Below are 12,344 nucleotides of genomic sequence, written 5' to 3'. Positions count from 1 at the left end.
TTTTTATTTACTACTTTCTTTGAAAGTCTGACAAACTATAGTTCACATCTTAGTTTTTAAAGGTACAGTTTAAGGAGACCATACAGTTTCCATGTCAGTAATTACATTTTAAAGAGTAGACTAAACAAGTGTCTGCCAGGAAAAGTTTAAATATAATTGATAATAAGACTTTGCAGTCCTGTTCTTGGTAATTTTTTTTAATATGTAAATATTTATCAAAATAAATGTTGTCTTAAAAACAGAAGGGGAAAAAGAAAACTACCTGTGGCTCTCATGGTTCTTAGAACATGCCCTGTTGTTATTAAAAGGTTTGCAATAGTGTAGCTATATAACTTCTAGCTTTGGGGGAAGCCAGTGTAGTTTTTGCCTCATCTGGCAAAGCAGTTGAGCATTATGTTGTGTTTGCATACTCACAAATCCTGATCAGTCTAAATAGTAGGTTGGATGAACTTTCTTCTAAAACCAGTTACTTTTAATCCATATCACCCAATCCCGTTTGGATTTGCTCTAATACGCAGTGGTACCTGAATAATTAGATGTTGAACTGGATAAGGGGAATTAAGCTGCCTTAGTGATATTCCATCTTCAGCTGCAGTCACACAGCAGCATGGGAAGAGAGACTTTGGATTTAGTTCATGTGACAAGTACTTGTTGGTGTGTTGTTTTTAGGACTACTACTAACTTCACAAACCGTCAGGCTTTACAATACCTTTATAAAACGCAAGAGTAGAAGTATCATGAGCCACCTTTTACTGTATTGAACTATAATTCAGAAATACAAATTTTGAAAATACTTAACCTCTGCTTTTATTTCATTTTACAGATAACAGCAATGCAGGCAAATCTTCACTTGCCATATTCTTTTTCCTCCAGATTTTATGTGCTTTTTAATATAGTGTCTGAGGGATTTTGAACAGTTGATTCACTGTAACAAATTCTCTCTGGAGCTACTTAAAGTGAAGTTTTTTTAAATTACAAAGGAAGAGCATTTCAGTAACACTGTAGTTCCAAAGTAACTGCTTTCATGAAGTGGCTTCCTTAGAAACCTGTGTAGGTTTCATTCAGATATTAATTTTTGTATTTACGAAACAAAAAATAAATGCAAAATCAAATTGATTGTGCAGTGTGTATCAGTGTAGAGATCAGATTTATAAACCTGTGTCCACAGTCTCTTTAGTATAATACTCCATAGGAGCTCTTAAGGTGTGAGTCAGTGGTAATAGCTTAGATTGTGTTTAACCCCCTTCAGTTTACCTGTGTGATTTGCAGTGTAACTTTGTCTTTTGAAGTGACATTTTTCGCTTGACTTCTGCTAGTGAAGGAGCTGCTTACAGGGGACACTTCTGGAAAAGGAATCCAGTAAATAATTGAAAACCATCATGATGGCCTCAAAGAAAGATGTTGCAATCTGAAATCTTATAACACTGACCACAGTTCTTTCCCTCATGCTGGCCTGTCTTTTGGTATTTAAAATTTCCATGATAAGACCTTAAAACTTTTGTCTTCAGCAGTTGGGAACCTGTTTTCTTGAAGCCTTTTGAAGTGCTTTGTGCAAAGTAGTCAAACTTAAATCTGTTCAGATACACATTCTTGGCCCTTTCTCTTCCCAGGACCACAATATTATCTGGATGCTGCTAATGAGGTTCTCAGGGGCATTTTATCCTAAAGATAAAATTAAGCATGGTTCCTGTTGTTACCAGAGAAGGAGGAATTTGTATTCCTTCCTTTTCAGTCTAAATGATTTACATTCCTACCTTGCATCTAGCTTTATTGTCAAGTCTGCACTGAGATGATCTAGCCTGTTAAACCAGTAGAAAACTGATTTCAAAAAAGTGAAATTTTTACTTCTGAATTAACAAGCTGAATCAGCTTGCTGCATAATCAAGAATTTCAGAGCTAGTGCAAAAAATGGAAAGGACTGTGCAGCTGGGGTTTGGGAGGTGATGGCTGAAACGTGATTTGTATCTTCAGGCTTTTCTGCATAATGTACTAGAAACCTTGTGTTACGCAGAAGGTGAGTTATGTGCTATGAGAAACCTGAGCTGGAGGTCTGGACTGCCTATAACAGTCTGTGGCGCAGGATTCTCCTGTCTGTTTTAACTGTTTTCTAGTAAAAATTCTGAGTAAATTTCTAGTAAAAATTTCCAAGCCTTCCAGTGATCTGTTACCTCTCTGTTTAGATGCCTTGAGTTTTTGTGCCCAGGAACAGGTTGGCTTTTTGCTTTTTGTTTGTTTGTTTGTTTTCTTTTGTTTTCAAAGTAGTAAGTCTTCTGGATTACTACTCTGTTAGGATAGTTTTAGTATTTATCAGATCAGCGTTATCAAGCCTGAACCAAAGTTACAGATTCAGTGAAGCTGCTCAGAAAATGGCCAGTTATTTTCCAAAAGGAAGGCATTCCTGTAATGAATCAAATGTCCTGGAGCTTAGGTAGAAAGCCAAATGTAGTTACAGTCATCTTCTAATACAGAAAACACTTGAGACTCAAGTCTCGGCTACGGATCTCATTTGTCTGTTGTATCCTTTAAGAGCGTGACTTGCACTGTGGTAGGAGGTTTTCAAAGCAAAACCACACTGTTAGTCGTCTCATCCCTTCCCCTGAAGGTCTTGTGCAGGGGATGGATGAAATCCTGGTGGGTTTGATCTTAATGTATTATTTGTACTGACTCGGTGAAAAGTGTGTGACAGCTGTCATTCTGACTGGTGATGAAGTGTGAATAGCTCTTGAGTCTCTTTCTTATTCTCTACTGTCCATATGTCTGAAGAAAACATTGGTAGCTGTGCTTCATATGCGCCAAATAAAGTACATGTTTGTTTATTGGGTGTAGACAATTTTTTCAAGATTAGAACTCTGGGAGAAGCAGTACAGGAAGTATACATAACTAAGTAAACAAGTGACAAAGACGGATAAATTATAATATCTCCAGATGATACAGAGTATATCAAGACTAAAGTCTTGATTTGCATAAGGTTTTGAGTTTATGGGAAATGGGATGGAAGGAGAAATTGGGGCAGTCACACTGATGTATTCTGTATCACGCTGGGTTTTGGACTATAACTCTTTTAATCTTTTATGTATCTGCGCATTGTCATCTGCCCCAAGCAGTAACTACTGTCTTAAGGATTATGCTGGAATAATAGATGACTTTGGGTTCCTTAAATAATAATTCAGTCACTGGGAATGATCTTTCAAACGCTCCTGCAAATTCTGCTGACCAACACAATGAGGATACCATATGGAGATAAGCTATGCTCATAGAGTAGGGTGGGAGGGAGAACTAGTTCTTGAAAGTTAAGTTTGATAATATCCTGAATATTCTCAGTGAATCGGTGGCTGGTGGCGTGGTGCTTTTGGGTTTGTGTGTTTTTGGGATTTCAGGTTTGGGCCTTTTTTTTAAGAGGACATCAGTAATTGCACCAATCTATAATTCTTATGTTAAGAAGTTCTTCAAAGTTGGAAGAGGGCAAATGCAATGCAACTATGGTCATGATGCAACTGAAAGATCGAGGTCCTGTATGAAAACTGGTATCATTTTGTTGGGATGTGCTATACTAAGAAAAACCACTGGTCCTATCAAACTTAACAACTCAGAGGATGGATAGCCCTCTCCAGAATCTGAAGTAATAGGTTTCTTTTTGCCATTGCAAATTTTTTCAGAAACCCTAGTTAACTGATCAAAGTGGCCCTCATACTGTGCCTGACAAGAAATTTTGAAGCTTTGCAAATGAAAAACAGACTGGATATAGTACTTTGCTGTGTGATTTTGTAATTTGGAAAATTCCTTTTGTTAACTTCGTTTCTTTAGTCTGTAGGAATAGACCAAATCATACCTGGACAGTACTCACGTCTTCCTGTCATCTCAGGTACTATTGGGGGAATGCTCTGTAGAAAAGCTTGTAATTCTTTTCCCTGAAAGCTTCTCTGGATTGCTCCTACACTCATCTGAATACATCATCTACTTCTTTTTATTTCCTATCGGCTGCTTTGTAATGTTGGGGATTTTTTAACTCATTTCTCTGTGACACTTTCTGAAAGTGAACATTATAAAGGCTTACTGTTTGGATGTTGATATGAAATGTCATTTCATCCAGAAGGCACTTTTCCTTACATTAGTGACTGTAACATGCAATATAGTAAGGCCTAGGTTTTCCTGAATGATTTCTGAAATGTAAATCCATCTGAACTTTTATCCAGTATTGGATGTACCTGGGTAAGGATAACAAGAGTTGTCTTGTGCCAGCCAGCCCAGTCTTGGAGCATCTGTGCACCCAAAGTTTAATGTCTCGTGGTTCTCATTGGAGTAAACCAATGACCTAATTGGAAAATTTGTGATCTCTGTATAAGCCAGTTCCATACTGTTTTGTGGTGAGATGGCTTTCTGTGTATTTCAAGGCACTGTATTAATGCACTGTACTTGATTTTGAGTAATGCGTCCTGTCAGTGTTACAAGTTTGTCACATGGTAAAGCGTTTACTTAATTCTTTCTTTTTTTACTTACAAAGCATTATGGCAGGATTTGGCCTCTGAAAGGAGTCCTGCTGCATGGTCTGCACCACAGAACACTACTTCTTTCTGTCATAGATCTTTATTTCTTGGTTTTGGTCTTCGTGGTAGTTCTGTGTACATACTAAAGATGGGTAATCTTGCTTAGGCCATGCATTGATCTGGGTTGATTTTAGTGTGTATCAATCTTTGTATGTATGTTATAGTTATACCTTACTTGACACAGTATCAAGGACCTTATAAGTTACAGCTTTTCATTTGAAAGAGCGGGTTCCCATCAACGTTTAGGTTTTCATTTGTTGTGGTTTTTAAAAGTAAAGAATGCATTAAAAATAATCTGGATACAACAAAGTGAGAATTTGCTAGCTTTTGCCTGGAAGCAGAAACTTACAGGCTACCTCCTTCCAGATTTGGAATTTATTATCTAAAGTGTTCTTTCTGTTAACTGTAGTGAAGTGTAGAGGAAACTGATTTGAAAGTCTTAGGGCAGTTTTATCTATCTGTAGAGATGCAGTGCCTTGTAGATTGCTTATGTTTTGTCCTATTAGGCTTTGAAAAATCGAAACATTTTCAGACATGGTGATGTTTCCCTAATTTCTGTGAAGGCCTGTGGGCTCAGCATGTGTTTAAACTTTCAGAGAAATGCAGAAATGGACAGATCTACCATATAACTTCCATTTTTAAGCATTTTTATTTGCTGTTCCAGGTAGTAGATTAGTGTTAATTTAATGATAGAATAGTACAAAACTTCTCAAATTATGTGGGAGTTTACTCTTGCTTAAATTGTCAAATTCAACGACATTGAACCATTGTAAAACTGATATTTTTGGTAAATTATTGGATGGGTGGGAAACATCTGGCTCAATGATGTGCTATACAGCAACATTTTAGTCAAAATATCCAGTTAGGGCATTTGTGCAAATTCTCAAAACATCCTAGAGTTCCTATAGCTTCCAATAGCACATAATGGCAAACTGATGATTTGGTGACAATGCAGGGTAAGGGTGGGGGGTTTTATTTCATTAATGGAAAACATTGCACTGACTGTTCCTTAAAAAAGAATTAATTATAAAGTTAGAACTGCTGCAGATCTTAATGTCTGCTGTATTACACCTTCATATAGCAATAGAATTTAGTCCAGCTATTTTCATTGGGTTACGTACATGATCGTATTTGTGCTTAATTACAGCTAGTAATTTATAATTTTGTCAGCAGACCCAAAAAACTTTACTAAGGGATGGGTTCTTAATTTAGGCAGGATTGAAGCCAGCTTTAACCAACTTCATCTAATATAAATATGATTTGTCTCGCTCTCGGAATACATTGTTACACTATTAGTTCACTGCTGTCCTCTGAAAAAGTTACAGTGCTGGTTGCTATAACATGCATAACATATGGCAAATTTCTTACATGGTAAACTCTCATAGAAATGTCTACTTTGTAGGTGAAACTAAGTTCTTAAATTGCATTTGATGTAGGTGTGACATGCATAGATTCTGTATTTTCAGCAAATGTAATACCTGCTGTTTACTCAGTTCACTTCACATTTTCTGAAGCTGTGTTGCTGCAGTCCCTGGAAGTAGCACGAATGTATTTGCTTTAAGAGCCATCAGTTAGAAAATGGGGCAGACTGAGAATGAAGCCAGTGTGTGCTGGCAGGAGATAGTACTAATGGCAAATTGCAGGCATCAGTAATCCTCTAAAAATAAACATCATTTGAGTGACAATGCTGCCAGTTGTCCTTGCTTTTAGTGTTTCCATTCATGAGATTCTATACTTAGGAGCATGTGTAGGCAATGCTTTATTATTGTTCCTATTGACTACAAGTCCTTTATGTCATTTACTGAGTCATGTTTGTAGTACTAGCAACTTCTGAACTTTTTATTTCTGGGGCTGGAGGAGGGGGAACCCTTTTTCTGTATGAATGCTGGGTACAGACTGTTTCTCTTTTCTGCTCTTACAGTTGGACTTCATGTAGATCTAAGGTAGTTCTTGTTCCAAGAGAATAATAATTTAAAAATTACTAATTTAATATAGGTTTAATTTATTGTATAAATCAATAATCATGTTCAATTTCTGTAAGTAATTTTTTTACTTCTACAAAATGGTAGAAATACAAATCCTTTTCCTCTTGTTGCGGAGTTGTTCCACTGTCCTGGAATAAAAGGTATTTAGCAGTGTAAATGGGTGGGAAGCAAACAAACTGTGCAGAATGGAAAGCATTTTTCTACTGACTGAATTCTCTTTGAACTAGTTGTGTCCTTTTATCTCTTTATCTGTATCAGGTAAATCTTATGTGACCACAAGAATATGTTTGGTGATGACTGAAATACTTAATTTTCATGTCCAAAATTTGCCTTAATTTACTTGAAGATGTAAAAGGCCTAATCCCTACTTTCTCTGGGACCTAGTCTGTTACAGTGTGCTACTGGTAAGGTTGTTGACAGGTATGATTAGGTACAGTCTCTCACCAGCACGACTGTGCCAATAAATATAACTAGTATTGACACCAGTGCACAGACTGGTGATATTACTGGTGTCACTTTGGTTGTGTTTGAAGTGCTGCTGTAATCTGTGCCTGAGCTGAAAGGTACTAATGAGAATCCAAAGCACTTCAGAATGGCCATGATCTTCTCATGCAATGCTGTCAGTAAAAATAGCATCATGTTTGGACTTGTTCGAAGGCCTTTTTATGTAGTCAGAGTCCTATCAGTAAAACAAAACCCCCAAGACCTGCAGGGTTGTAAACAGGAATTTAATCTTATAGAATCTATTGCTGCTTTGGCCTGTAATAACTCTTTGGCTTTCCCATAGTTCTCTCCTGAGCAAAGCCAGTGTAGTCTCATCGAGTAGCAATGCTTAGTAATGCAGAAATGGGCCATTCCTAAATGAGTGTGTGCTTTGTAATGGAAAACTGATACACTGTGATCTTCAGGTTGCTAATTCTGGTATTATTTTTGCTGATTTATCAAACTGTAGTTACATTTGTCTTCATTACTGTAGTCATGAGATGTGAAGCCCTGGTTGACCTGAGTTATCTTGGTTTTCTTCTAACATTCTATGCTCTGTGTTTTACAGAAGTAATACAAATCTCGTAGTTTCTATTTATTTATTTAAATCAGGAAACCACATAGGATATATGAGAGGTTTTGGGTGTTCATAATACATGATGAACTTTTATTAACTATCTGTGCATATACACACACAAATTTATGTAGTTATTATGCATATTAACTAGGTATGTATAAATACGCATCGTTAGATTTTCTATAATTGCGAGAAGGTGAGGTGAGTGTACAGAAAGTTTTTACAGTACCTTATGTTGAAAATAAATGGAAAATTATGGAAATAACTGTCACAAAAGAAATTTGCAAATTAGAACGAGAGACTTAATGCTAGCTTCTCTGCAGTTTTGGATACATGAACTACAATAATGAGTGATGTGGGGTTTTCTGAATGCATTATACAACTCGTAATATTTCCTATAAAATAATTTACCACTACAGTTTTAAAATTTCACTAGCATTATTAAAAGGGTAAACCAAAGCCTTTATTTACACAAGGATTTACTATTCCTAGCATTGCTGTATGAGAGCAATGTCAGCAAATAATTACTGGGAAGTATAATGCTATCTGCAAAGCAATCTGAATTTGGGCCACTGGGTCAACTAATGAAGAAACAGCATTGGTACCTTGATGATAAGAGACCTAGATGTAAGCTGGTGATTGCAAAATCAGCACATCATTTTGGTTGGATTCACTTCGGTGTGTTCTAAAAAAATTATACTTGCTAAGGGAAATAAGGACTTAGAGGTTGCACAATGTCCTTATCCCATCAGTGATGGAAAAAGTGGAATATATGCTGACAAGTGCAAGTTCTAGTTCACTTAATTTAGATTCTTGAAGTGATTGTGTGATTCATCTGATTTAGGGAACTTGCATTTTAGACATGAATCATGAAAGATAGCGTGTTAACGTCAGTTGTTAAAATTCATTGCTCATGAGTCTTCACTGGAGCATAAGGAATAAATGGTTTCCGTTACCTGAGAAAACTCTGCATGGTATTTACCTGTAGTTTGTTTTATCTTAGTTTGTTTGTGCCTCTCAGTCCTTGTACTATCTAGTGATAAATTGTTCTAGGCACTTGTATGACATGCAATGTAGTCAGAAATCTACTTTCATAGTCACAGTTCTGCACCTATTATTGCAGAGAGCCGTGACCTGACTAGACTGAGGCTTGTTAGTAATACTGGGTGTTAATCAAATATAATCCCAAGCACCTTGCTTTTACTTTTCAAATATGTTTTAATTACTGGAAAAATGTTATTTAAAATATTATTTGAAATTATTTCTTCTGGTATTAAGCTGTTAGAGGCTTTTATTCAGTTGAATGACTAACTAATGTAAAAAATATATTGTTTGCTCCCTGTTGGTGTATTATGAGCACTCTATTAGCTTAATTACTCTTTTAAATTTAGTATCAAAATATCATCCAAGTTCTTTAATATATAAAAAATACAGCTACAAAGAAACTGTCAAACCCTGGAGCAGGGTTCTGGAAGAGGCTGTAAAATCTCCACTCTTGGAAATATTCAGAAGGAAACTGAGCAACCTGTAAACTCCAAAGTCAGATCTAGCTTTAAAGTTGGTCCGAGTTTGAGAGGGCAAGAAGGGTGGTGGAGCAGAACTTCAGAGGTTCTTTCCAACCAGCAGTTCTGTCTGGACGTTTTCTTTGGGCATTTATTTTTGCTTGGTTTGGTTTGTTGTATTGAGGGGTGGAAAGCCATTTCTTGATGACTTTTTATAATTACAATTCTAATAATAAAATATATCAGTAAAAACTAAAATATTTTGATTTTTGCAAGTCAGTGTGAAAGTGCCAATTTATTTTGTTATGAATCTGAGATTAGAAAGGACAAGGCCTAGTGTCTTGAAGTGTCCTGCACTTGTGTATAGAGACCAAATGGAATTACTCTATATCCTTTCCCTCATTTAGGTATTTGTGCAGGCATTTAGGCATTACTGTGGCTTTTTGTTGTTTTCAAACTGCTTACTGAATTAATCACTCCTATTAACAACTTGCATACTGAAACTGGATTGTTGGGCAAGTCATGACACTCCTGTTGTGTACTAATGGAGTAGAGTGAATGAGTATATACAAACTATGCATCTTGTTTGCAAAAATGAGAAGGTTTTAGGTTGTAATAAGCTGCTTTTACTGGAGATACTGACTAGCCTTTATCCTATGGCTCAGCAGTAGCAGAAAAAACCCCAAACATAAAGGTACAGTAAATCTAAAGAAGTTATTAGTAATGTAATTAAGTTGTTCATATATGTAAAGCTCCAATTTTACTGGAAAGGTTAAAAAAGCTGAATACATGAACCTAAAATTATTGTAAAATATCCTTTCTTTTATAAAATATACATATATGGTAAATTTGGGGATAAAATTTGCTCTTTTGTATTCAGTTTTGTTTCAGCTATATTCCATTTGCACCACAAAATGTATATCAAGATACAAGACTTTTCTGAGTTGATACCTGTATCTCAAGATACATTTTTAAACTAAGCCTTTAGCTGTGCAGCAATAGCAATATTATAAAAATTTTAGGTACTGAAATAACAAAACAGATCAGAGATTTTATAGGCTTGTTGGAATTACATCTGTCTCTGCAGAAAGTTCAGAAAACCTCCCTTGTAACCTGATGCTGACATTCATTGGATGCATTTTTCTGCTGGGTACATGCATGCTACGTATATGTTATACTATATGGTTGTTCTTCAAACTACTAATAGTAATTAAAATAAAAATTAAAAAGGAAAAAAACCCAAGGACAAACAAAAAACCCTACAGACTTATGGAAGCACCATCATGATTCAGCACCGGAATGAACTTTACTCACACAAAATTTCGTAGTAGCCTAATGAAAAGTACTTGCATTATTATCCATTGCTACATTGTATCACTATATTATATCAGAAGAATACATATGAAATTGTATTATACTGTATACTTCTATCCTCAGTTCTTAAATTAATTAAGGGGTAAGGAATCTCAGAAACAGAAAACAAAACAGTGGAGGAATGAGAAGGGGAGGATGACGAGCTGCTGCTGCTGAATACAGGGTATGTATAAAGCTCTTAGCAAATGCTGAATTCCCAAAGTGTGTTTAAACAAGTTGTAAATGCTAGTGTTCTGTGAATAAAACCTTGCTATCACTTAGATACTCACAATACAGCTCTGCCACTGTCATTATATGTTTTTGGTGTTGTAAATTACCTACAATATGCAAGCTTACTACCAAAATTCACCTCAGCTATGTGCCTATACCATGCTTGGGAATTCTGTCAGACTACATCTTTTTCTTTTTTGCTCAGTACTGATCCACCTCTTGATGTGAAGTCATGATTAAAAAAAAAAAATTCTCACAGAATAACAGATACTGGAGGAAATATGAACTCTGCATTCATTCTGATTCAACCTGACTTATATGTTGGTTTTTTTTTTTAAATTACATTTGCTATAACTAATGTTATGAGCTGTCATTAAAACCTAGTTGCATAGTAAAAAGATATAGGCATCTTTCCCCCCCCAAAAAAAATCTGCTTTTGTTTCTAAGCCTGAGGAATTTTGTTACTACAGTCTAGCAAATCAGGTAGGATTTGTAGGAAGATCATTGCTTCAAGTTCTGATGGTTCTACGAAAAAAAATTAGATTGTGGATTAAACTCAGAAATCTTTTATCAATGAACAATAAAAATGATTACTTTGAGATAAAGAATTTGAATGTTATCTTTTTCATGCTAAAGATAGTCAGAAATTAATTTCTATGACTCCCCCTCTTTTTTTCCTCTATTAATTTCTAATTTAAAGGAAGAAACTCTTCAGACTTTAATCTCAATTTTACATATGCACTTTTTCTTTTCTGCCTTTTTGCATTTTTCTATCTAGGTCCACCTTTTGTAAGGGATATTCAAACCTGAAACATGGCAACAAGATAAATATTTTTATGGTGGCACAACCATAGGACTGTTATTAGTTGGAAGGGCATGGAAGTAGGGCTGTACAAAAAATGCAGCAAGTTACCCAGGACTTTATTTAGCTGAGCCCTGACAGTGTCCAAGGTGGGAGGTTTTATGCCCAGCTGGGGAGGGAGGTTTCAGTGATGCACCATGGAATCTCCCTGCCTGAACCTCCACAGCTGCAATCCCTGGCCCTCTTCCCTGCAGCCTCCCTCCAGGCAGCTGTAAGGTAGCGCCCACCAACTGCATCAGTTATTTTCCCCTTCAGAAACATGATTTGCCCTAATTCAAGAGAAAACAAAATTTTGACATGAGTCATGCTTATGAGTTTTTGCCATCCTTCGAAAACAGCTGTCTCGGAGGGGAAAGGAGGTGAGAGGGGAAGGACGTTGGAGAGTTAAGTGGTCCAAGCTAGAGCGAGACGAGTAACACCAGCTCGGAGAAATAAAGCCAGGCCCATTCTCTGTTGTGCTGTGTTGTTTTCCCCGCTCTCCCTCTATTACTGCAAGCCATTATTTTCCTTTCCCTGGCGTTAAGCCTCGCTCCCCGTTCCGCTCCCCACGGCCCGATCCGTGCGCGGCGCTGGGGGAGGCCGCCAGGGGGCAGCGCCGGAGAGGCTCGGCGAGCTCAGCCGAGCTCAGCCCCGTTCTCAGCCCGGCACGGCCCCCACCGCTGCGCCCCGGCCGGGTCGGGGCTGCCTCCTGCGGCAGTGCCGAGGCCTCGCCGTGCGGTGGAGCCCGGCCCGGCTCGGCCCCGGCCCGGCGGGGGAAGGTGAGCGGGGGCGCCGCGGGCCCCGCCGGGGCCGGGGGCGGGCGGGCGC

General features: G+C 37.4%; 1 protein-coding gene across 6 annotated transcripts in view; it reads left to right on the top strand.

The window, feature by feature from the left end:
• UBE2W (ubiquitin conjugating enzyme E2 W) overlaps positions 1 to 11,283 on the top strand; it is a 44,102-nt gene extending 32,819 nt beyond the window's left edge. For 4 of the 6 annotated variants that reach the window (XR_003526875.1, XM_027638555.1, XM_027638554.1 and 1 more), the window contains exon 6: positions 10,529 to 10,738. Coding sequence is in view for 4 of the 6 variants with exons in the window: in XM_027638555.1 (XP_027494356.1) it covers positions 10,529 to 10,551 (23 nt within the window). In the remaining 2 variants the exon portion in view is untranslated. Of the gene's footprint in view, positions 1 to 10,528; positions 10,739 to 10,880 lie in introns of those variants that run through there. The other 2 variants (XR_003526876.1, XM_027638552.1) reach the window with 1 other exon arrangement.
• The last annotated feature ends 1,061 nt before the right edge of the window (positions 11,284 to 12,344 follow it).

This window comes from Corapipo altera, unplaced genomic scaffold (assembly GCF_003945725.1).
Source record: "Corapipo altera isolate COAL_440 unplaced genomic scaffold, ASM394572v1 49, whole genome shotgun sequence".
In the NCBI taxonomy this organism is placed as follows: domain Eukaryota; kingdom Metazoa; phylum Chordata; class Aves; order Passeriformes; family Pipridae; genus Corapipo; species Corapipo altera.
Note: the sequence above shows the minus strand (reverse complement) of the source record. Positions and strands in the feature narration are given on the sequence as shown.